This window comes from Dermatophagoides farinae, chromosome 5, assembly GCF_024713945.1.
Source record: "Dermatophagoides farinae isolate YC_2012a chromosome 5, ASM2471394v1, whole genome shotgun sequence".
In the NCBI taxonomy this organism is placed as follows: Eukaryota; Metazoa; Arthropoda; class Arachnida; order Sarcoptiformes; family Pyroglyphidae; genus Dermatophagoides; species Dermatophagoides farinae.
The window spans coordinates 1,000,361-1,028,164 of record NC_134681.1 but is presented as its reverse complement, the minus strand read 5'-3'; the positions used below and the strand labels follow the sequence as shown (position 1 = coordinate 1,028,164).

At 30.0% G+C, this 27,804-nt stretch overlaps 2 protein-coding genes across 4 annotated transcripts; one reads left to right on the top strand and one right to left on the bottom strand.

The window, feature by feature from the left end:
• The first annotated feature begins 10,621 nt into the window (after window positions 1-10,621).
• LOC124494355 (uncharacterized) lies at window positions 10,622-21,972 on the top strand. Of its 3 annotated transcripts, none has more exons than XM_075731310.1 (13): window positions 10,622-11,218; window positions 11,751-12,722; window positions 13,888-14,464; window positions 14,545-15,899; window positions 15,994-16,157; window positions 16,303-16,466; window positions 16,649-16,698; window positions 16,840-17,871; window positions 18,074-18,190; window positions 18,255-19,334; window positions 19,413-19,883; window positions 19,946-20,647; window positions 20,718-21,972. In XM_075731310.1, exons 4-13 carry the CDS (start codon window positions 14,664-14,666, stop codon window positions 21,225-21,227), a joined length of 5,526 nt encoding a protein of 1,841 aa, XP_075587425.1. In that variant the 5' UTR covers window positions 10,622-11,218; window positions 11,751-12,722; window positions 13,888-14,464; window positions 14,545-14,663; the 3' UTR covers window positions 21,228-21,972. The 3 variants fall into 3 exon arrangements, with proteins under 3 accessions (XP_075587425.1, XP_075587424.1, XP_075587423.1); XM_075731309.1 differs by having other exon boundaries at window positions 11,639-12,722; XM_075731308.1 differs by having other exon boundaries at window positions 10,622-12,722.
• A 225-nt stretch (window positions 21,973-22,197) lies between these two features.
• Window positions 22,198-25,817, bottom strand: LOC124499404 (uncharacterized). Its single transcript, XM_047063310.2, has 4 exons — window positions 25,424-25,817; window positions 24,599-25,080; window positions 24,348-24,506; window positions 22,198-24,277 (listed from the first exon to the last, which is right to left on the bottom strand). Exons 2-4 carry the CDS (start codon window positions 25,038-25,040, stop codon window positions 22,911-22,913), a joined length of 1,968 nt encoding a protein of 655 aa, XP_046919266.2. The 5' UTR covers window positions 25,041-25,080; window positions 25,424-25,817; the 3' UTR covers window positions 22,198-22,910.
• Window positions 25,818-27,804: the final 1,987 nt, after the last annotated feature.

Genomic DNA, 27,804 nt, shown 5'->3' with positions numbered 1-27,804 from the left:
GGTGTATGTGGTCAACCGTCGTAGTCGTCGTCGTCGTCGTCATAATGTTATTTTTTTTCCACTCAGATTTTGCCTAGATTACATCAGAAGAAAATGTTCGTTTTATCATGTTTTTTTTTGTAATAACCAAAAATAGCTAAAATAAAACTTTTCGATTTCAAATTTCTTTTTTTTAAATCAATAGAATTTAAGTTTCGTTTCGCATGAAAAAAATGACGAATATTCTGACTACAGAATCTCAATTCAGTAATGTGGTTTAAAACGCCTAACGGACTAGAGAGAGCGAGAGAGAGAGAGACTAGCCAGTATTTTGAAAAATTTTGACGAAAAGAACCAGAAAAAAAAAAACCGAAAACGAAAACGGAACGAAATTATTTTGATGAATTTCAACAATGATGGTTCAACTTTCATTTTTTTTGTGTGTTTCATTCCAAGAAAAAAAAAGATGCGATGCAAAAAAAATGATGATGATGGTCTTTGATGGTGGTTAGACAATGAACATATGGTTTGTGTTTGAAGGTTGAAATATTGAAAAATGATGAAACAAAATATTAGATCATATGATGGGAAGAAAGAAAATAAGAATCGAAAATAATAAAAGAATGTACCCGAATAGAGAGAGAGAGAGAGAGAGAGAGAGAGAGAGAGAGAGAGAGAGAGAGAGAGAGAGAGAGAGAGAGAGAGAGAGAGAGAGAGAGAGAGAGAGAGAGAGAGAGAGAGAGAGAGAGAGAGAGAGAGAGAGAGAGAGAGAGAGAGAGAGAGAGAGAGAGAAATGGGAACATCAAATTTCTATTTTACCTTTATTATTATTATATTTCAATTGGAAAAATTGAAACAAAGCAAAAAAAAAAAGAAAAAGAATAAAAAACGGGTAGCAAGTCAGACTGGTTTTTTTTTATTATTATGGAGAAAAAATCATTCATTTTATTCTATTCTTAGTTGCGTGTGATGATGATGATGATGATGATGATGATGATCATTCGGGCATTAAAGAAAAAACAAGAAATTATATCGTAGTTTTTTTTTCTTGCTTTTGCTTGCTTACATTTGATGTGCTTTATTCAACCAGATTTTGATAAAAAACAACCCAAAAGATTATGTGTGTTTGTGTGTATGTGTGTGTGTATATGGAAACATCCGGCATCCATCATTGAACTGTAACAAAAAAACATCAACGTAGGAAGGAATTTGGTTAAATATAGCAATCATCATATTATATAAATCTACACACACACACACACACACACACATACATACACAACACCTATCTAAACATTGATCTTGACAAATATCGAGTGAACAAAGAAAAAAAAACAGTGATAACAACAGCAACAAAATAACAATAATAGAAATCGATCACATATATATATTATCGGAATAAAATATCGAATATAGAGAAAAAAAAACACTTTATCGATTCATTCATTGTGAAAGCATAGCTCTGCATTACTTCAATAGACATATTATTATTAATGTGATTGCCTTTTAGATATAATGTTTTCATTCTACCAGAAATTCTACCAGAAACAAAAATGGATTGCCATCACATCATTTTTTTTCGTTCGTTCGTTTTTTTTGATTGATTAAGATTGATTTTTTTTTGTTATCATTTTCATTGTTATTGTTGAATTTATAATCATACGATAATGATGTGAATGATGAATGAATTCTTCTTCATTACCATAATCATCAAGATAATCATTTTAATGATAATTGTTTTTTTTTTTTTTTTTTTGGTAACTTTATAGCTTTATAATAGGAATATATAATAAATACATTGTGATTTTTAATAATAATAACAACAATGATGATGAAGATGATACCTGCACTATTGATATCGATCAATCATTTATTTATTGGGTGTTTTATTACGTAAATGTAAATTTTGAATAACAAACAGAATTGAAACCACTGTACGATACTTCATTGGTTCATGTTTTTTTGGTCATGATGATTTTGTTTTCTCGTCACTATTACAAATGTGATAGATTGTGTTTTTTTCTTTTTTTTTTTGGTTTTGGTTTTAATTCATTTCTATATTCTGTTTGTTGGTGGTATTTTTTTTTTATTATGATGATGGAAATATGATCATTATTATGTTTTTTTTTTGGGGGGGGGGGGAGGAGAGAGGAAAAAGGAAAGTTGCGGCGGCGGTGGTGGTGGTAGCAGTGGTGGTTTATGTTTGATAGTGTCATTATAGTAATAACTTTTTCTTCTAAATATCTGACAACTTTTTTTTTCGTTTCGTTTCTGGTTACGGTATTTATTTTTGTGTGTGTGTGTGTGTGTGTGTGATATTGTCGAATGATTTTTTGTTGTTGTTGTTGTTGTTATATGATAATAATATGAATGTTGGGCGTTTATTTTTCCGGTGTATTTTACGATACAAAAGCAATAATAATGATGATGATGATGATGCTTAATGCTAATGTAATTGTTTTTCGGATACTATTCTAGAGTTTGTTTATTAGTTTGTTTGTTTGTTTGTTAGCTATGCTGGTTGGTTGGTTGGTTGGTCGGTTGGTTGGTAATGTATATGCATTTCCTTTTTCCGTTTTATCATTTCAATATTTCATATCATTATTTTTTTTTCATTTTCAATAATAATGACCATAATAAGCCCTTTGGCCAATTGACTGGGGAGGTGGAAAGAGAATTTTCATCATATCTTTATATTTTTTTTTGTCGTTGTTGTTGTTGTCGTTGTTGTTGTTGTTGTTGTTGTTCTGGTACATGAAAAATATTCTGGTCTGGATTCTATCTATAAATATGTGTTTTCTATGTTATACATAATATATAAATATTAAGTGAGAGAGAGAGTTAGAGAAAAAAAATAAATGGACAAAATACCATATGATGACCATGATAAAATATCTATAAAAATATTTCTAATTAATACAAATGATTGAATTGAATTGAATTGAATGAAATTGAATAAATGAACGAATCAATGAATGGTGAGTGAATGGAAAAAAACCACCGGACGAGAAAGAAAAGGTTTCCACCCATATACATGTGTACACTGCATGTATGTTTGTGTGTTTGTTTTTTTTTTTTTTTTTGATACTTTTTTTCCTATCAACTTTTTATTTTTCTCACTTTCTTGTTCTCAATAATCATGTGATTCTTATGGTAAATAAATCGTTTATTTTTGTCGCTTCCTTTTTCATTCAATACCATGATGAAGGAAAATGAAAAGTTTTCTTACCACCATCAATATATGAATGGCAATTGTTCGATTGGCTAATGGGCGTTTTTTAGTCAAACAACAAACTATTTTTGCGATACTGTTCATAACACGGTTGCCAGAATCAGAAACATAAACACAGCAAAAAAATAAAAGGTAAAATATTAAGGTGAACTTTGAAATTTTATTGAAAAGGTCAAGTTATAATAATGAAAACAGAGATGAAAAAAGACAGAATTTGTCTTGACACACACACACACACACACACACGAACACATTTACAAATGATTGTATTCAATTGAAAGTGACAATTATTTGTGTATTCAAATGTCATTAGATTTTTTTTTTTGGAATGAAACATAAAATCACAAAACGTTGACATTTCAACCAAAAGCTAATGGCAAATTACTTTATTTTTCTCTGTCCATTGAATTTCCTGTGAAACAAAATTTAAATTTACAAAATCAAAAGTTCAATATTTATACAATGAATGAATGAAGAACTTATGTTTTTCTTATTGCGATAACCTGAAATAAACACACACACACACACACACACACATGCACACAAAACATCAAATTCTGGTTGAATGCTTGAAATTTTCTTTTTCAATGATTCTTTTTTTTTGCTTTTTATTCTTTGGAATTTTTTTTTTGGGAATTTTTTCAATCCATCACTAAAATATCGATAGTAAAATGATTAACTGAAAAGTTTATCATGATTTTTGATTTATATAACAGAATCGACAACAACAACCACAACAACAACAACAACACCATAAGCTGTAATATAAAAGACGAAAATTTTATGATATCGTCTCTCAGTGTGATAATCATGAAACTAAAAACAAGAAAAATGAAAATAAAATGAAATTTATCATTCCTGGAAGAAAACAAAAACAAAAAATTGACGTAAATCCAACAAGAATAATAGAATTTTTTTTTTACTATTTTTATAAAAAAAAAATAATGAGAAACAAAACATGAAAAACCAAAAAATAATAAAACTTTATCAATTCATCTGTGTATGTGTGTGTGTGTGTGTGCGTTTTTCTGTGTTAATTATTTTTAATTAGCCACACATGACCGAGATTTTCAATTCATTATTATTAAAAAAAAAAAAAAAATATTCATTTTTCATTATATTTCTCTTACAATTGTTTTTCAGTATAAAAAAAAATTGATCCGGCCATGTTGATAAAATCATAGTCATAAATAGGACTTTTGTACAGCCGGAATCAAAATTGAAAAAAAAACCTATTTTATTCTGATACAGAATCATCATCATTATTATTATATATTTGAATAATTTAATGATAATTCACATGTCCTGTCTTGTTCTGATCTAGTCTGGTGTATCTCTGTCTCTCTCTGTGTGTGTGTGTGTGTGTTTGGAATTTTAATTCATAATAGAAAATCAGTTTGAATAGCTGACAAAAATAACTTGTCTGGATCAAATTGCCGCTGATGATGTCACAAACAAAAAACAACAACAACAACAACAACAATGTGTTTTTTATAATGAGGAAAAGATTATTATTATTATTTATTTTTTTTTTGAAATTCGAACCAAATTCCCTTGTTTACCAATAGAAAAAGAATGTCAATTTTGGTCACATTGTTGTTTTTAATCAATAATTTTTTTTTCAATTCTTCAATTCTGATCTCAACTATGAAGAATAAGGAGAAAATATTTTAAAATGACAGTAAATTCTTCATTATCATCAAGAATTTTCAAATTTTAAAAATAAAGAATTTATCAAACAAAACAAGACAAATGATCTATTGTTTGATCCTGTTATTTGTTCCTAATAATGGTGGTATAAAAATGGAAAAAATGAAGAAAAAAAATGAAAAAAAAATGAAAAAAAAATTTTTCATACCCACACACACAGACACACACACGCATAGATTTGTTTGTAGAATGGAATAAAATTGATTACAATGGATAATCATCATAAGTTTCAAACAAAATGAAAATTATGCATAATCATAATGATGATAGAATGTAGGTAGAAACAAAACAAAATAATAAAAATTAAGGTAATAAATTTCTTCTCTTCTCTTCTCTTTTGTTATTGTTTTTGTTTTGTTTCAACACACACACAACATCTGTGTATATATGAACACACACTGTATATATGAAGGAAACAAAAATTAATTTCAAAAACAAACCTGTGACCTTTTTTTTCACCAGAAATAACAAAACATTTACTCATTTGTTCGTTGAATTTTGTAGAATCTTTTGATGAAAAAAAAAACAAAACAAAAAAAAAACAAATTTTTCTCAAGAGATTTTCAATTTTATTTCAGAATTTTCAGTATCAAATGACAACAAACAACAAACACCTGGACGAAAATATGTTTTGTTTTGTTTTTTTTTTGTTTTTGTTTGTTTTCCTATTGACTGTAAAGAAAGTTAGAAATCCTATAGTGAAAAATATTGTTATTGATGATGATCAGTAATGATTGATTCAGGTCTGTTTGTTTGTGACAGTGTGTGTGTCAGCACATTTTTTTTTTTTTTTTTTTTTTTTTTTTTTTTTTTGATTGAAAAATGTGTTATTTATTGTGTCTACCAATTTTTTTTGTGAAGCAAAAAAATCTAATTTCGAAACTTCTTCTTCGATCACCATCATCATCAAAATATTCAAACGACAAATGAAGGCAAATAAACGAAACGAAACGAAACAAAAAAAAAATTCTAGATGACAATTTAATAAACTTTGAAATAAATGGTAAACGAAATTATTTGTTAATATATTAATGTTGACAATTTTTTTTTCTGTATGAAAAAAAAATAAATTAGTACCACGAAAAGAATTTTTTTTGTTACTTTTTCATACACACAGCAAAAACAAATCATAGGAAAAAAAATGACACGGATTTACGATGGTATAAGAATATTCTGTGCCACTATTATGAGAGAGAGAAAAAACCCCTGAATGAGTGTAAGACAATTTGTCTTCATTTGTATATACATAACTTGAATTCACTTGTACTTGATTCCCACACACGCACACACACATGTACTTGGAACACTGGTGCACACTATATTACCGGAAAGACTCGTATTTCCTGGTCAATTTCTATTTTATACAATAATTTTTGTTTTAATTTAAATTTTTGTATTCAGTATTGTGTCCACACACACACATGTTCATTGTTTTACGAATTGGTGCTAAAAAAAGTGAATGAGAATAAAATGAAATAGAAAAAAAAAGAAAAAATAACCACAATGATGATAAATAACCGGCACCAGTGTGTTTTTTTTATTCTTGGTTCATTTTCATTTTTATTATTCTTATTCTTCGTTATTTTATTGTTTAATATTAAATATGTATTACTTAACCATGTTTGGTAACCAGTTTTTTGGTTTTTCGTTGTTTCGGTTTCATCATCATCATCGATATGTTGGCATTTTTCTCCATTTTTTTTGGTCGGTTATAAATTTGGATATTTTTGGAACATATAGTCATGATGATGATAATACACTACCCACTGTATGTTTATGAATAAGAATTTACGTCAAATAGAAAATGAATGCTTGGCTGCACATATACATACATACACACATACATGCATACAGAATATTCAATGAATATTCAATGATGAATTTTGGACTGTTACTTTGTGTTTTATTATTAGCATTATTATTTTCATGGTTATTATTGAAGAGAATCTGGAATTGGTTAGGAATTTTTTTTTCTCCTTTATTCTATATATTCATTTTTACATTTTTCTGGTCAGATTGATTATAATAATAACATTTATTATTATCCAGGAAAAAAACTGATTGCTAAGAAAAGATTTTTTTTCTTTTTTTTTTGGTTTCCCATTATTTCTATATGAAATAATAACCCGCAGGTTACAGACAAGGACCATTCTGATCATATGATGACTGTGCAATGTAAATTCCAAGAGTAACAGGGAAAAAAACGAAACGAAATATTTGAATATTTCAAAATATCACCACAATAAAATATATTTTTGTTCAAACAAAAAAAAAAAAAAATATTGCGCCAAATCTATTATTCTGGTTGTTGGTGTGTATACCTGATTGAAATATTACCGTTCAAAAGTAATGCAAACAAAACAAAAACCAAAAAAAAAAAATTGAAAATGAAAAAAAATAACTAAAAATTTTAACAAACAAACCAACAAACTTTCCATTCTTTACCCTTGTGTTGTCCCAAGTGTTTTTTTTTATTGTTGGCCACATCAGCTAGTCGAAATATTCGCATCAACAACAACAACAACAACAACAGAAAAAAAAACTTGTCCAAAACAGACATTTTATTAGCTTCGGGAAAAAAAAATTTGATAAAAACAGGTATCAATCAAATTAAAATTTCCAATGAAACAAAACAAAACATTCCATTAAAACAACAACAACAACAACAACAACGACGACGACGACGAAAAAAAATCAACATTAGTTATTAATGATGATAATGATGTATCGATGATGATGAAATTTCACTGGAAAAAGTAATATAGAGATTTATTTAATGTAGAGAAGCAAAACAAGAATTATTTGAGAATTAAAGTGAAATGAAACAAAAAAAACTGATGCTAACACAAATTCTGTTACACAGTTCATTAGTATCACATATTTGGAAATTTTTTTTTTCTAAAAAAAAATTCTAAAAATAAACATTTATCTTGTTTGTCCGTCTGAAGATGATCGAAGTTATTGATTTGATTCTTATTCGATTTTTTTTTGCTTTGATACACCATTTGAATTTTGAAATTTTATTGTGACACGTTTTATGTGTGTGTTCGATGATTCTATTCGTTGTTGTTGTTTATCAAACTGTAAAACATTCCTGTCCATTATTTTCATGGTTCAGTTTTTTTTTTATTTTTATTTTTTTGATTCCAATCATCATTACCAGTATTCAATGAACAAAGATACAATGTAGAATATTCTCATAAATGATGATGATGATGATGATGATTATCGCCGACAATTTTCTATACATTGTTTACTTTGTTGTTGTTGTTTTTATTTTCACTTCGCTTCTCATTCAAGTATTCAAGTGTGTGTGTGTGTGTAATGACTTGAAGCAAATGGAAAAATAATTTTCGCTCAATAATATATGTGTGTATAACAGCAATTTTTCAATTCTTCTTTTTTTTGTTTTTGTTTTTATTTTTATATATCCGCCATCATGATTCCAAGACAGGAATTCCATTGAAATAGATAAAAAAAAGAAAACAACAACAATAAAATTAGAACGTAAATCTAGAATCAATAATCGATATCGATTCACATGAATTTCTTTTGTTTGTTTGTTTGCAATTAGCAATATATATACCTTATATGTTGCATGCATGTTTTGAATACGGCAACAACAACAAAGAAAAAAACAATGGAATTCTGAACTTTATTTCTATAGTATTCAATTAGTGTTATTATTATGCTGATTGCAAAAAAAAAAAGAATCGAACCACTAAACGATGACCAACGATAATTATATACTGTGTTATTATATGGCCACCATTATGGATGAATGAAAAAAAAAATATATTCATTTCAGAATCAAGATTCCAGTCGTTTTTTTTTTTGGTTGGTTGTCCGGACACCTGAGTAATGAAATTTTTTTTTTTGCTTTGTTTTTGTTTTCACTGTTTGTTTGGTCAGAAGTACCCTTCATTCAATGATGATGAAAATGAAATTAATTTATTTTTTTCTCATCATTCAGCTTATTTGTAGTCAAAAGATATATTTGTTTGTGGTTTCTTGGGGCCAAACAAACAAACAAAAAAAAATTCTGGCTCTTTCGCTCTTTCTGTCCATTCGAATTGGAATTCAAATTGAAATTCTTGGGTTTTTTTCCGTTTGGTTGAGAAGATCAAATGAAAAAAAATGTAACATTTTTTCTCCAATTCACTCAATCTCTAAATGTTATTTTTTTTTTTTTTTTGATCAAATTATAATGATCCATGTATCCAATTTCCAAAAAAAAGAATCATCAAACTCAAATAAATGTAACCGCCCATCATCATAATAGTGTGAACAACAACAACAACAACAACAACGACAACTATTACGAAGGGCGGAAAGGAAGTAAAAGAACAAAAAAATGAATGCGCCGAATTTTAATGGCCGATGTCATGGACATTTGGAAAATAAATCAATTGAACTATCACTTGAATGATGATACCCTTGTGTGTGTGTGTGTTGGTATTATTGTATGAGAAAAAAAAGGTTGTTTCCATTGAAATGAAAATCGGAAATTTGTCCATTATGTTGAAAAAAATGAAATTTAAAATTATCGAATTATTTTTTCTGGTTAATATGTCAATGTTATTTCATTTTTTTCCCAGAAAAAAAAAACATTCATTTCTCAGAATTTTCTGGTCTACAGTGTAAATAATGAAAATGAACCTATTAAAAATGATAAAAATGAGGATGTATGTATTTTTTTTTCGTTGAAAAGATTGAATGAAATAAAAATAGGTCAAGTTCTCTTGATTTTCATTCACTCTTTGTGTGTGTGTGGAAAAACAAAACACGAAACAAGAACGAAAATGAAAATTCACTGGAATTGCTGCAAAAAACTAAGCTCAGTGATTTAATCCTTTTTTTTGTGCATTCAATGATTACCACTGTTTAGGTATTTTTAATTTGTTACCCAAAAAGAATAAAAAAAAATGAGAAAAAGGTGTTTATTCAACGACAATAACGACAAAAAAACATGAATTCATTTAATTCAAAATGATCATAATCTTACATAGCTCATATCAAATGAAACATTGTTACATTGTTTATATCATTCAATATAATCAAAAATGTGATATGAGACAGAAACAAAAAAAAAATTTTTTCAATTTACATTATAATGATGCTGACGATACCTATCAATGAAAACGAGAGAGAGAGAGGGACCGAAATAAAGAATTGAAAGTAAAAAAAAACAATTCTATCCACCACCACCATCATCATCATCATCATCAAGGAATGGCAAAAATTGGATAGAACAAAAAAAAAAGATGCGCCAAACCTTGTAAAAAAAACATGTAAAGAAGAACAAAAAAAAAAAAAAATTTCTTTCGACTATTGCCATTGCCCAAAATTAAAAAAAACAGCTTCTATGTGTGCGTGTGTGTGTATTGGCAATGAACACCTCTATAACACAGAAACACAAACACACAACCACACACACACACAGCAACTGTGGTACTTGATATTATGTAATATCTTACCTATCTATGATTTTGAAAAAAAATTCTTGTCATTTAGATTCCTTTTTTTTCATTCTTTCGTCATCACGCTATCTTCATCATCATCATCATCTTTATTCCATTCATTTCTTCTTTTCTTTTTTTTTGTTGGTTATGGTTAGTTTTTTTTCAAATTTTTTCCATTGGTTGTTGAATAACAAAATCCAGGAACTATGTGTTTTTGTGTCGGTGTGTGTGTGTATGCATGTACAATGCAATAATAATCATAATAATTCTCTAGTTGAATATAATATCATGAAAAAAAAACAAAACAGTAAAATATAAAAAAAAAGTAAAAAATACGACGACTCCAATAATGCGTTATACCGACGAACCAAGAATCTCATCTCATTGACAATAATCGACCGTGTGTGTGTGTGTGTAATATTTTCTGGCTACCGTAGAATTTATGCGCCATCATCAACATCAACCACCACCACCACCACCACGATCACGATCACGATCACGACCAAGACGACGACGACGACGACCACCACCAAACAACAACATCGAATTTTAGTGATCATTTTGATTTTGCTATAGCCGTTATAATATGATGATGATGATGATTTTCATTTTCTCATTGATTCAATGATTCTTTTTTGGATTCTTGATTGCCATTCCTTCAGAATAATTTCTGTGTATTTGAATTTTTTTTTCTAAAAAAAGAATCTTCAATTTTTTTTTCTTTACTCATCATTTGCTTGCTTGATCGATTATATCTCTTCTTTCGATTGTTTTCTCCCCTCCCTTCTGCCCACCATTTTAAATTTATAATATAACACAACAATGATTCTCGTTGGTATGTTCACATTCTGTTCATTGATTTGTCAATGATAAAAAAAAATTATGTTTTTTTCTGTTCTCTGTTCTCTGTTTTCAACCATTTTTGTTTACCGCTAAATTTATTTATTCAATCTGCGCATGATTTATGAATAAAAACAAACATACAAAACAAAACAAAACAAAACAAGAAAAAACACATTGTTGTTTGTAATTCAAGAATCAAAACTTTAAATGCAACAATCACACAATTGATCGATACAATGAAAAATGAAAATAAAAAAAAAATTCAATTTAAACACGCGCCATTTTTTTCCTGCTTTGTTTTGTTTTGTTTTGTTTTGTTCCTACACCTAAAATTGATTTACTATGATTTACATTGATTTTTTTCCTTTTTTGGGTATCGATATATATATATTTTGTTGGTAAATGATTCTAGCCAATCTTTTTATGTCCGTCGTTCGCTGTATATTGGCCTGATTCCAATAAATTGAATTGAATAGAATTGAATTGAATGAATGAAAAAGTTTTTTTTTTCATAATAAACAAAGAATCAAACGACGATTATAATCATCATCAACATCATATAATCGACCGCCCTTTCTCATCATCATTATCGTTGGTTGTTAACAATTTTCATGTGTGTGTGTTTGTGTCACTGTGTTGTTGATATTCTTTGTGTTTCCATTATCCTGATGTTTAAACATATTCTACATTCAATCAAAAGAAAAACACCGAGAAATATATAAAACATGATGATGATGATGATCATTATTATTATTATGAAATACAAATTATCAAGCTGAACAACAACAACAACAACAACAACAATCACATCTCATTATTATTATCATCGCGTTTTATTCTATTATTTTTCCTTTTTTCCTTACTGAATTAATGATTTATAATTTATACTACTACTACTACAACTACAACTGCAACTACAACATGAACCATTAACATTTGATTTTTGGGAAAAAAAAATTTTTTTTTTTTCTTCCTGTTTTTTTTCCAAACAAAAGCAAAATTCATGATCAATACAACGTTGGCGATCCAATCAAATCAAAGACAAAAGAATGAAGACAAACAAAAAAAAATTACAATAAATTTCCAATATTCAATCACAGACTGACCAATTTTGATGGATCATATTTTGATTTTTTTTTTCATTCGTTCGTATGTGTGTGTGTGTGGTGTGCTCGCGTGAATGTTTTTTGTAATCATCAAACCAAAAAAATAAAATGAAAAATTTTTAGCTCGAGGTTTTTTTTTTGTATACCATTCATGTTCATCATTACTGTTCATAAATGATGTGATCAATATTATCTCAAATATAACAAGAGAGAGAGCAACAGCAGAAAAAAAATCTATTCATCATCATTTATATTCATCGATTTATTCGAAATATATTCCCCTGGTTAATCAACACACACACATCATCATTATTATTAACATCTAATCATCATCACCAACGATCACCGATCAATTGATCAACAACAACAACAACTGCGACGGCAAAAGCTGTGAGTCGTTTTTTTTCCATTTACCATCATCATTTTCATCACCTATCTCCATTGTTTTTTTTTCTGTCCATTATATATTCTGACGTTTTTTTTAATTAGTAATTGTTGTTGTTGTTGTTGTTTGATTTTCATTTTGAATATGATCGAAAAATTCTCATCAACAATCAAAAAAAAAAAAAAAATAAATAAATAAATAAATAATCGAATAGATAATAATAGAATAATGGCAAATGAGGTGGGCGATAGATCCTGGAATTGAGAAAATGATTATAGAATGTTGTGTGTGTGTGTGTGTGTGTGTGTTTGTGCCACTAGCTTCTCATATATGATCGAATGATGACAATGCACGACAAGATGTAATTATTAATTTCTTCCGTTTCATCATCATTTCATTTCATTTCAATTTGTTTGTACGTACGTTTATTGTCATAGACAAATAAACATTCATTGTTTTTCGATTTCATTCCCTCACCCTGTTTTTGGGTAAAAAAAAGCCAAGTAAACATCGATGATGATGATGATGGTTCTATTGAATTTTTTTTTACACTGTTTGTTGCATTATCGTCTATCCATCCAAAATGATCATAAGATACTGTGATGATGATGATGATGATGATGATGATGGTGGTAATCTTTATTGATTTGATGATCAAATTGTTTCAAAAGAATTTCGATGAAATAGTAAAAAAAAAATACGAGAAACTAAAATTAAATCAAGTTTCAGGAATCTATTTTTGTGTAATGTTTTTGCTAAAAAAAAAGAAAGAAAGAATAATAATAATAAAAACACTGTACACCGGGAATCTAAATTCCGATTGCCGTACATCCATTTTCAATCTAAGACTGTTGTTGAAACCAACAAACAACAAACAAACAAACAACAACAAAAAATAAATAAATAAATCTATGATGGTCGTCATTTGTTATACAGAATTCGTTTTTCTTATTCTGTTTGGTCTAGATTTCTTTCAACTTTTTTTTTCTTTTGGCAATTGTTTTTGGTCCCATTATAGATAGATCGGATGGTAGTAGTTTATTGTTTGTCTTTCTAGTGAATACTAAAGTTTTATCGAATTTTTTCCACACGCACAAGCACACACAATTCTATGTTTTTTTTCTATTATTGAATCAAAAAAATTTTTTTTTTCATATTTTCTTTCAATAGAAATTCAATGGAATTCTTGTTTGGATTTGTTTGTTGATTTGATGGATGACATTATCAAACCTGTTCAAAAACTTAATAAACAACCTAAAACATTTTTTTGAATTTATTTCTGACACAAAAAAAACAAAATATTCTAGAATCATCATTTTCCATCTCATTAAAGCTTCATCATTCATTCATTTTATTAAACACAAACAACAATGTTCATGTGCATGAAACGAACAAAAAAAAATTGGAATATTCATTTTCATTCGTTGCATATTTTGTTGTTGAAAAAAAAACACAATGAAAAAGAAATTATATGATTTACCCATGTGCATGTGTATGATGATGATGATGATGAGTGTTTATGTATATGAACAACATCTGTAAACAAAACAGAAAAAAAGCAAACAAACAAACAAACACATCAAGTATTCAAATCAAATTATAGTAGATAAAATTATTATTTTTAGAAACGAAAACAAAAACAAAAAAAAATCATTTCAGTGTTTTTGTAATCAGGCAGAAACAAAAAATAGCAAACAAAATCAACAACTTGAATGGACCAAATATTTTCATCTGATTTTCAATGATGGTATTGTTGATATAATAATAATAATGAAAAACATTCTGGAATTCTTATCGGCCACCTGTTTTTTTTCTTCTTTCATTTAGATGGCGGAGAGAAAAAAAATTCTTTTACATTCAAATGATAAAAAATTTTAATTTGCTGAATTCAGTATTTTTTTTTTTGTTTTGTTTTTCATATTCACAAAATGAAAACAATTTAAAACATGAATATTTGTAAAGAACGTATCAATAATCGTACCAAATCATTAAGAAAAAAATTTAGCCGTAATCGTAGCTATTCAGAATTATCATTTAAAGATGTAACATCACCATCATCTACATCAACGGCTGCTGCTGGTGGTGGTGGTGGTACAACAATCGCAGCAATATCAGCTGCAACGTTAACGGCGCCAAATACATCATCACAATCATTACGAAGTCCATTTCATTTGTTGTCGAAAAAAACATCTACATCATCATCGGTCATTATACCACAGCCACCTGCATCAGCTGGACCAATTATCCAATATCAACAATTACAGAATGAATCATATGGTTCTGCATTTGATCTTAACATAGGACCAGGTTCACCAACAATTGATCCTATTGGTCGTATCGATACGATTGGAAGACCATTTTCATGGCAACATGATGTTGCCATTCAATGTGATCTAATACCTGCACCACAATTGTTTATTGGAACATCAGATGTGAAAAAATCTACAAAGAAAAATCTATCTTCATCCATATCACATTCGGCAACAACAACATTAATTAATGTTGCTGCAGCAAAACTTCGAAATATTACTGATCATCATAGCTATGGTGGTGGATTAAATCAATCATCAACATTGATGACAACATCAGAAAAAACAACAGGAAACGGAACCACCGGCGGCGGTGGATGTGCTGGTCGATTCTGGAAAAGTACAATGAGTGTAACATTTCATCCACAGAATAGTGGCCCATCAAGTCCATTTACATTATCAGCAGCGGCATTAAATGGAAAAAAATCAACGTTTCATTGGACGGCAAGTGTACGACGACGACAACGTCGTACGCCAATATTAAAACGTGCAGCATCATTCAACGATAATTCTGGTATGGGTGAATATGCTCGTTTAGTACAAAGTACATCATCACCATCATCACCAGAATTAATTCATAGTGGTGATTATCTATCTACGGATATTGTAGGATTAAGTACAACTTCACAGCCAAAATTGATCCGTCCAACGGCTTTATTAAGTGCAAGTGCTGCAATGACGGCCACAGCAACAGCATATCCACATTTAGCTACGGTTAAATCCATCAAAACCGAAACACCATCTACATCATCGATAAATCATCGACGTAATAAGCAAATATTTTCAGCTCCAGATTCATTCGATGATTCAACTGTCGATGATGATGATGATAATGATAATGATGTTGATACCGATACGAATATCGTGATTCTTGTAAGAATATTTATTATTATTATTATTATAAAATTCAATTCAATTTAAAACACTATGAATTTCCATACTAAAATCTTTCATCTCTGAAATGTAGGATAATAGTAATCAAAAACGACAAAAACGTATTAGTGATCGACGAAATCTATCGAAATCATCACATTATCATAACGATGAACATTATTATGTTGATGATGATGATTATGAACAACGGAATCGTTCCGGTGACAATGAGCTTTATAATTTTGACACTAAAAACAGGTAACAAAAAAAAATAGAATAAATAATTGAACATGAGGATCAACATCTCTTTTTTTGTTATGTTGTCATGTATAATTTTTTTCAAAAATTTCGAAATATTTGATTTTTTTTCTCCACTTCATTCTCATATCATTTTTTCCCATAGACTTTTGAACATATCACTTGAAGCATCAAGCCAACAGGAACAAAAAATGGCCATGAAACCATTTCTATTAGATCTGCCAAAAAATAGTGGATCAAATAATGGTTTAGGTACAGGTGCCGGTAACGGTAGCTGTGTTGGAAGCGGTCTCCAAGTACCGGGTGGTTGTAAGTGTTTTTTTTTGTTTTGTTTCGTTTTCGTTCATCCCGTTTTCATCATCATCATCATCATCATCATCGGGAAAAAAAGAATGTACCTAATCTCTGTACTTTGTATTGTTATTTAATTTTTTTTCTATTCATTCTTCTTAAATCCCATTATTATGATGATAATAATAATCATACATTAGCTACCGCACATTCATATCTAAATCTACCATCACCAAATATCCAGTCAGAGGTAGGTGGTAAAAGCTTTTTTTTTAAGTGTAATCCATTAACATTGTTTTTTTCTTTATTTTTATGTTTCTTTTTCATTTTTATGATTCTTTTCGAATGGTTCAAATATATTCATTTTCATTATATTTATATACATTAATAGATTCAAGATGTAAATCCAGTTTTAAGAAAATTATCCGTTTTAAGTAAACAACCGGAATTAATTCTACAACAACATAATCATCATCATCATCATCATCATCATCATCAACAACAACAACAACAACAGCAACAGCAGCAGCAACAACAATCATCTGGACAATATGGCCAACAACAACAAAATTATCATCATCATTCGAATGAAAATAATCGTAAAGGTGGAAAAAGTCGAAAATCTTGTGATTCACAAATAGATGATGATTATCTTCTCTATGATTATGATGATACGGAATTAATGGCACCAGATGAACAGCCATCAGTTGAAGAGCTACAACGACGACGTCGTCGTCGAGCACTTGTACCACCGAAATTAATTACTGATGGTCCGTCTATCGATGATGATGATGCAGGATCGGATAAATCTATTACAAATTCTGCAACAAATGATGATCCTCGAGATGATGATGATAATAATTTCGGTGAACGATCACCACCAATCAATAATAACCAATCTTCAAAATGTGGAATCTCAATCATTGATACACCAGTCGCCAATTATAACAAAAATTCTGGACGAAATTCATTGCCAAGTTTTAATGTAGAAATAACCGGTTGTAGTGGTCCAACCTCATCATCGATAGGTGTGGAACAAACATCTGATGGATCAGTATCGGATCATCCTGATTCTGGTGATGATTGTTGTAAACGAAAACCAACATCAACTATGATTGGTGATGATGGTGGTGTTGATGGCCGTAAATCACCACGTAGTGATGAACATTCATCACCACCAAGTTCAAGTTCAAGTAATTTACTTGGTGTTAATCTTCATAGCCCTTCAAATAAGAATCGTCGTCGTTCATCAGTTGTGGTTATACCACCGATGCAAATATGTCCTGGTGATCTACTTGTCTATAGTAAAGTATTGACACAACGTGCCAATATGATTGCTGAAGGTGGTGGCCTTGCATCGAGCTTATTAAGTGAACACGATAACCGTAAATCACATAAAAATACCTGGTCTTTATTACGGTTGGTAAGTAGTTTTCCTCGAATTCATTGAGATTGATAGACGGCTTTTATAGTTAGTTAGAAGTTAGGCAAACACCCTACTTAATTGTTATGAATGCATGTGAATGTGTGTATAGGAGTGTGGGTGTGTTGCAAAAATGTTTCCTCTCTATTTTCTGTGTGCTGGAAGAACAAATTTTTTTCTGTCCATCCAAATGTGTGTTCAGTTTGACAGGTCAGGAAGCCGATCAAAAGCTGATCAAATTCTTTGTGGCCTTGAAGAATTTCTATCCAATCTTCCGCCATCAAATTCATTTTTTGATGAATCAATGCTTCGTTATCGTGTAAGTATTTTATTTTGAATAAATAGAATGAAAAATGAAAAAAAAAATTAATTTTTTTTGGCAGGCTATATCATGGTATGAATTTCAATCAAGATTAGAAAAACGTCGAACATCGAATGATGGTTCAACATCTTCAGCTGTATCGTTGATCAATGCCGTATCGATTGGCCAAGCTAATCAGCATCAATTTCATTCAAGATTTATTGATAATTCTCGTCATAGTTCATTACAATCGAATGCATTGGATACGATAGCTATCAATTGTCCAATATGTCATCGTACACAGAATGTAGTTGTTATGGCAATTCAACCATCACAACCACAGCCACAACCACAACCACCTGTACCGAATGTTCAGACACAGGTAGCTCCAGGATTAATGCCAATCAATATGCAACAGAAAGCGGCATCATACAGTGTTGATCGTTTATTAATGCAAAATAATGACTCCAACGCAACAACAACAACAACAACAAATAATGCCAAATATGAAGTACAAAGTGCCAAATATTATCAACGTACTGATTCTGTTTCCACTGAACAAGAAGTGGAAAGCATTGTGGATTTTGAAATTGCTGATAATCCTACGGCAGATCAAACACAACAACAACCACAGCCGCCATCTAATGCCAGATCTCAACAACCAAATAATTCAGTTAATGTTACCACCGACATCTATGGACCGGGTCCACCACCAGAACCATCACAATTTTGTCGTGATTGTTTTCAACAATTTAAAAGAGAAAAACGTCGTAGAGAAGCATTGTGGGAATTATTTCAAAGTGAACTATTATTTCTTGTTGATCATTTAATTGTATTGAAGAATGTATTTATGGAACCATTGAAAAATATCCAAGTAGAAGGTTATGCAATGTTTGCCGAACCTGAAGTATTATTTGGTAATCTTGATGAATTATGTTTAGTTACATATGCATTCTGTAAAGAATTTCTAAATCTTCTTATACAACAAGAATCATCCGGTGATGGTGTACAAGTGACAAATATATTGAATAAATTATATCTGAAAAATAATCGTTCTTCATCATCGGCTCAAGCTTATCATCGTTATACGTTGAACTATATAAATGCATTACAATATCTGGAAACATTACGAAGACAATTAGAATTTACAGAATTCGAAAAGGTATGTTAGTTTTTCAATCATTTTGAGAACAGAATTTTATTTTTGTTTTTTTTCCCCGTTGTCGTTATCGTTAATAAGTGGTGCAATCGTGATCCACGATGTAAAAAACTTCAATTAACCGATCTATTAGTCACACCTGTACAGCATGTAATGCGTGTTCCATTATTGTTGAAAGAGATTGAGAACAAAACTCATCAACCGGATGAAAAACGTATTATACAATCAATTATTGAACAACAAGAACATAGCCTTCGTGAATTGGATGATAAGATGCGTTGGTTAAAGAATTTTGAACGTTTATTGGAAATTCAGCGTAATATTTTATGGCCATCCGTCCTCGATATGGATCCAAAAGTTTTTGTACCGGAATTTTTGAAAAGTTTTCTACAAAAACAGCCATGTGAACGATTGATTGTTAGCCCTAGGCGACAAATTGTATTGGAAGGACCATTGATGGTGATGGATAGTGGTAAACCGATAGAAATGTATGTCTTCCTATTCGATGATTTATTACTAATTACTAGACGAAAAAAAGGTCTTGGTAAAAAGGTATGACCTAATTTTTTTGTAATTTTGAACAAGCAATGTTTATGAATTTTATTTTTGTCTAGCAATCAACCTTGACCGAACGTTGGGTCACTAATTGTAGTGGCCGTACATCCAGTTATAGTTCAGTAGGTGGATCAGGTGGTGGTTCTGGTATGGGTGTTTCAAATCCATCTGCCACGGTTGTTGCAACAACAATGGTAACCGGTGCTGGTACCAGTACCAGTATTAGTGGTAGTAATGTAGTAACCGCTGCAGTATCCACTGTTCCTGGTACTGGTTCCATATCGACAACAGCGGTTGCAGGTGCTGGTACTGTTGTCACATCTGCAGCGGTTGGAGGTCATGTTACATCTGGCAGTTTAGCTGGCGGTGGTGGTCATCATGGATCATCATCTGGTCATCATGTAATAACTACAACAACGGCAAGCGCCGGTTCAATTACACAGACTGGTGTAAATCTAATGACATTACATGGTGAACCACATCATGGTCCATTGACTGGTGGTCCATCATCGATTAGTGGTGGTGTTGGTGGCAGCAGTAGTAGTGCTGCCTGTTTTAAATATGTGGTCTATAAACAGCCATTATCTTTGGATCGATTCTACATACATGATGTACCTGGATCGGATGGAAGTGGTGGTGGTAGCGGTGGTGGTGGCAGCAGCAGTAGCAATTTGAAAAATGCATTTGTCTTGGTTTGTTTGAATCGATTTCAACAGGTCATCACTGTTCATACATTTCAAGCGGCAAGCGAATCGGCCAAAGTAATATTTTGTCTTTTTTTTTTAAAAGAACAACAAAATTATTAATCGAAATTTTTTTTCTTTATTCTAGCATACCTGGCTATCCAAATTACGTAGTACCTGTGATCGTTGGAAACGTACATTACAAAGTAGTTGTGTATTTCGTGCACAACAGCAACAACAATCTAATACTGCTACCAAAAGTGGTAGTGGTGGTGGTGGTGGTGGTGGTGGTGGTGCTACTGGTAATGAATCGCAAAAATCTTCCTCTTCCCGTCGACAGACACAAACAAAAAATGATTCAGAATCCAAACCGACAACATCCGTCCATCATCAGCAGCCTAAGAATAAACGAGTAACAGAAATGGTACATCATCATCAAGGACATCAACAGCTATCGAGAAGTCCATCCAATCCACCAACACGAACATCATTATCAGCAATAAATTTTTCAGAAAATTCAAACCAAAAACCAATTAAAACAACAACCACTAATGATTGTGGTGATAAACGAATGAGTATCGATAGTATCAATAGTGTTGAAGCATCAGTTAGTTATCAGATTGATGATAGTCAATTAACAGCAACGACATTCACCTGACAAAAAAAAAACAATTAATAGCCAAATCTTTATTCTATCATTCACACAACAATTAAATCTTGATGCTTCATCACTATATTCGATCACAACCAATACCTCTTCCTTTTTCATAATCATCATCATCATTATCATTATCATCATCATCCTTTTTCCAAATTTATTTCGTACAGAGATTATTATTCTTGTTCTTTTTTTTCCCTTTCTATTTTGATAAATCTACTATTATCACTTCTACTATTTTCCTACTTTTAATAATTTACATAATCAATAACCAAACACCAACAACAACAACAACAAAACAATGATCATTATCACTCTATTTGATTTTATTTATTTATTATTGAATCCTACTACTTTCCCATACACATACACACACACATATTTAACTAATTCTATATATTATCTACCTTAAATTACCAATGAATCTATCTAAAACCATTCTAACTTATTATGCACATCATGACCTTACGAAAAAAAAACCTCTAAACAAAGATAAAAACGAACAAACTGATAAAAAACAAATAAAAAAAAATGATGAAAAGCGAAGCACACACACACACAAACAAACAAAATGAGCAATGTGAATCTGGTCAAAATTTATGATTTAATATATCAGCGCTTCCTAAACGTTGTGGTTGGCGGGTGAAAATTTTTTTTTTTTTTTTTTTTTTTTTTTTTGAAACGCTGTTATATATTTATGTTAATTGATATTATTGAATAAAGAAAAATTGATTGTGATTGAAAATTTTCAATTTTCATAATTGAATTTTTAATAATTACAATCATTATTATTATTATTATTGATAGATGATAGATAGTTATCATGGAAATTTTTCATGTGTTCTGTGTGTGTGTGTATGGATATGTATAAATAGATGTGTTTATCATGGTGGTTTGATATTTTTTTTTTTGCATTCAAAAAAAAAAAAAAAAAATTCAATATATATCACTGGAAAAAAAACATTAAAGCTTCATATATATGATGTTGTATTTAGTGGATATTGATTCAAGTAAAGTAGAAGAAAAGTAAAAAAAAAAAAAGATAATGAAAAGAATATATATGGCGAACTGAATGAATTGTTTTTAAATTTAAACTGTGTGTGTGTGTCAGTGTGTTATGATGTGATTGGCAATCAATTGATGATGATGACGATGATGATGAGAAGCAAAAAAAAAAAAAAAATTCTGAATTGAAATGGGTGCAGCATAAATTGCAAATGTTGATGATGATGATGATTCGTGGAAAAATATGATGATTATCATGTCATTTTCTTGTGTTGTTTTCGTGTTTGTGTGTGTGTGTGTGTATTAAATTTACAGCGAAATTTTTTTTTATTTTTAGTTTTGTTTTTGTAAGTTGTCATGGCCATTTCAATTGGTCATTTGGAAAAATGAAATATTTGTCTGACTTTTATGTGTGTGTGTGTGGCTAATTATGATTATTATTAATAATAATATATAATGAGAAGAATAATTAAGTAGGAAAAATTCAGGGAAAAAAAAGGCCAAGCAAGCAAACAAACAAACAAACAAACAAATAAAAAAAAGCAAGAAAATGAAAAAGTGAGAGGCAGTTTTTTCAATTGAGAAGTTTAGGTAAACTTTCAGTTTTCCCATCATCAAAATAGGATGTTTTGTTTAATTACATTTGCATTATTTTTTTTGTTTTGTTTAAATGCAAATCTAACAAACTTTCCATGATAATGGACCAACTTTACCGCTAGTAGGAACAGCATTATTTCCATTATTATTCGTACCAAAACCAGCACCAAAACCGTTTGGTCCGAATGAAGTTGATGATGATCCAAAGCTGCCAAAACCACCGTTAAATTTTCCACCTTCATTCTGAAATCCTCCTCCAGCACCACCACCACCACCACCACCAACAGCACCACCACTACCGCCATTGATATTGGCTCCTCCTCCAAAACCATTGGCAAAACCAGGACCAAATGTAAATGCATATGGACCACCATGGCTATTGGTAGCAGCCGCTGCAGCAGCATGATTCAAATTCGTAAGGAATTTATTCACCTGTGGTGGAATGAATGCAGCACCAGGAAAAGCTGCTGGAGCAAATGGTCCCATCATAGCTGCTGGATTACCACCATACGATGTACTTGAACTAAAGCCTTGGCCGACAAAATTTCCTGGTCCAGAATTATGAAAATTACCGGGCTGATTTTTATTGTTATTATTGTTGTTGATATTGTTGTTAATATTATTATTATTATTATTATTATTGTGATTATTTGGACCATTATTATTGAATGGTGGTATAATGGGCGCCACTGGATTGCTACTAAATGTATTCGATGCTGAACCAAAATGATTATGTTCAAATGGTGATGTATCCAATAAATGATTAGTATGATGTTTGTTGACAACGTTGTTAACACCAGATGGAGGCATCAGATTCGTAAAACCATTAAATTTACTATTATCCATGATATTATTATTGTTGTTGTTGTTGATTAGGTTGGCATTACCATTATAATGACCAAATGGAACAATATTATTATTATTCATCATATTAAATGGTTGAATACCATTGTTATTATTATTATTATTATGCATAAAATTATCCATATTATGTGGATGACGAATATCACGAATAGATTTCGATGCAATATTACCGAATGTATCTCCTCTAAAGCCATTGTTTGGTGTATTGAAATTTGTACCAAATGGTGGTGGAAATATTCCATTATTACCATGAAAACTATGACCCATATGATGGTTATTATTATTATTATTATTTTGATTTTGATGATGATTATTGTTATTAAAATTTGAATTCGATGATAATGATGATGGAGGTGAATCCATTGCCATTGAATTATAATTACTTATGGTTGTCGATGCTTGTTTATGAACAGGTCCATTATTATTATTATTATTATTGTTCATCATCATCATTGATGATGCCATTGGTGATTGTAATTTGCCATTATTATTATTATTACTGCTGCTGCTACTACTACCTGAATCTTCACTTTTCTGTATGATAATCACCGGTATAACAGGTGATTCTTCATTAAAATCAGCAACTATGAATGTTACGAAATAATATTTTAGAAATGATAATATAAAATAATTAGAATAATATTGTTAACTAACCAGAACTAGATCCAGAACCGCCATAATTACCATTGGTTGACAGTGGTGATTCTTGATAATCACCATCATTTGGTCCATTTGAACCAGGACCATATGATGAAGCCTGTGCATAGCTACCCATTTCGTTATTGTTAACATGATTATTGCCACTAGTTCCACCTGAATTTGATGTAGAATTTGATTTTTAGAAAAAAATGTCTCAAACACAACACACAAACACACACAAAGAGATAAAGAATTTTCATTCCTACCATTATTATTATTATTATTGTTGTTGTTATTATTTGTGGAACGATGTTTAGCCGTTTTTACCGGTATAACCGGAAGATAAAGTACTTTATATGAAGATTTTTTCTGTCCACTATTACCACCACTATTACTACTACCGGTTACGGCATTATTCTGACCACCATTATTAGAATTTGTATCATAACCATGATTATTATTTTGATCATCACGACGATCATTCATCATGACAAAACCAACATCATGGCCAGATTTATCATTATTATTATTATTATAATTACGATTCAAACGATGAATATGATGATGATGTTGTTGATGACGGCTATGTCGATTTTTATTATAATCATTCACATCAGGTTGACATTGTATCAATATGGCCAATGTACCGATGATGATGATAATGATGATAGTTAAAACATTCATCGACAATGAATTGTATCGATTCATTGTGTCGATGTTTTGATATTTTTTTTGTTTTTGTTTTCGCCTAAAAGAGATTATGAGAGTATAATTTTAAATTTTTAAATGAAAAGTACAAAAAACAAACAAAATTCAATCAATCAAATGAATAATTGATTAATAATCAATCATTATTATCATCATCAATGTTGAAGAAAATGAGAACAAAAAATTGGTTAAATGAAATTATACAAAAAAAAATGAAACGAATTCATTATTTTTAATAATTTCATTTTTTTTTTAAATTTAAGAAATTTTTTCCTCTTAAATATCGGTGATGATGATTAAAAAAAACTAAATTTTTTTTTGTTCAAATTCTCATCGTTGATGATTAAAAATTTTGTGAATGGTATGGAAGGGAAAAAACTTACGATTTAATTTGAAAAATCAACACCAGAATTCAGACGCACACACACACATAAATCAGATGGATGTGAAAACAAAATTAATTTTCATTGGATTAGATTTGATTTTCTTTTTCTTTTTTTTTCTTGGCTACTGTTGCATCACTTAGACGCATTTACCACGATGAACATTAACAATAACCAATGACATATAAACACATGCATGTATGCAGACACAAACACAAACACAAAAACACAAAAAATTGTACACCGTGGATTATGTTGTGATGATAAAATTCACATTTGATGAACAATTATGAATATAAAAACTTCAACACAATATATATAATAATACAATTTAACACTTTGAACGCGCGCACACACACAGACACACATACACACTCACGGGTTAAATGATTATGAAAAAAAAATCTGTATGAAGTTTTTATAGCTTGTGAAAGAGGAGAGAGAGAAAAAAAATCATTCAAAAAACGAGAATGGATGTTACATTAGTTTTGGTTATCATCATCAACATTGAATAACCGCAATGTTTTTTTTTTCTATTTGGTCACTCTTGTTCTCAACTTGTTTTTTTTTCTCTCATCTTTCACCATCTTAACAATGCATCTGATGACAAAAATCATTCGTATATAAAAAGAGGATTCTACTAACGGTTTTTCTTGCTGTTTTTCTTTTTCTGCTCATCAATATTTAGTTTTTTTTTCTCTTTTTTTTTCTAACCAGAAAAAAAAACAAAATCGTGATGAATAACGACGATCATCATCATCATCATCATCATCATAGCTTTTTGTTTGTTCACTTTCTCTTTTTCGTTTGTATGTGTGTGTGTGTCCGATAATGGATGAATGTAAATTAAATTATATCTGATTTTTTTTTTTTGGTTAATCACGATTTGATTTAAAAAGATCGATTTTTTTCTGATACAATAAAAAAACCAATGGAATGGATTCAAATCGGTAGCATAACGAACGAATTGTTTGTACACATATTTTGTCATTTTGAATGGACAAACTTTTTTTTGTAAATTTTTAAGACAAGAAAAAAAACTAGGAGCCTAGCACGTTTTTTTAAAGGGTAAATTTTTCTTTAACAACGATACATTCTTATCCATCACAACAATAATAATGATGATGATGATGATGATGATGATTGTCAGCTAAATTGGAACCTGATTATATATAAATCACATTCCATTCATTTTAACTTTTTTGTTGTTGTTGTTGTTGCTGTTGTTGTTGTTGTTTTTTGTTACAATCAAAGCCATATACATTGAAAATGTGGTCATCTATTGTATGTGTAACAAATGATGATGAAAACACTACCACCTCCACCAATATATATATATACTATTAACATTAACTACTACATACAATATTTACAAACTGAATAATAATAATAATGACAGAAAACCTTTTTTTTCGAGGTTAAAAATAACCTCGAAACCAATTCATTTGGCTCCATCATAATCATCATCATCATCAGCAACACCATTATCATCATCATATGACGATGATGATGATGATGATAATAGCCATAGGCCAAGTAAAATGGGTAAAAAAAGGATAGTCTGAATTGTGAATGAAAAAGAGAAAGAGAGAGAGAGAGGTAGACATCATCATCGACAGAGACAGAAAAAATTTTAAAAAAATTTTGGATTCTTTTTTCTTCTCTCTCTCTTTTTCTCTCCTTTGGTCATTTGAACTATTCATCAATGATGGAAAGAAAAAAGAAATGAAAAAAAATAATAATTTGTCCTCAAACACACACACACACACACAGAACCCATAATGTTTGTTTGTTTATTTTTAATTTACTTGACTTTTGCTTGATATAATTATGTTCCTGTGCGTGTGCGTTTTGGAATTTTTGATGAATCACATTTTTTCTTTTTTTTTTTTGGAGTTATGAATTAGAATTTTGAAAAGAAAAAAATGAAAAATGTCACATTTGTTTTTTTTGTTTCCATTCCAATTCATATTCATTAAAGACAATTATTTTTTGCTGTTGTTGTTGTTGGAATATAACGGGTTATTTTTTTTGGGCATATTTTAACTCATTCATCATCATCTTCATGATAAAATTCACGTATGAAGCCGCACACACACACACAACATACGAATTTATTGATATGGAACTTGAAATTGGAAATTTTTTTTTTTTAATTCTAAAATTAGAAAATCCAAATTATATCTGTGAAGTGTGTGTGTGTGTGTGTGTGTGTGTATGTTTTGTTCATCATGAATGGTTGAAAAGAATTCATCATCCATGATCGATTGATTGATTGATTGATTGATTGATTGATCGATTGAATAATTTTTTTTTTCTTTTCCATACGTGGTGATTGTGATGATGATTTTAACTTTTGAACAATTTTGTTCTAATAATTT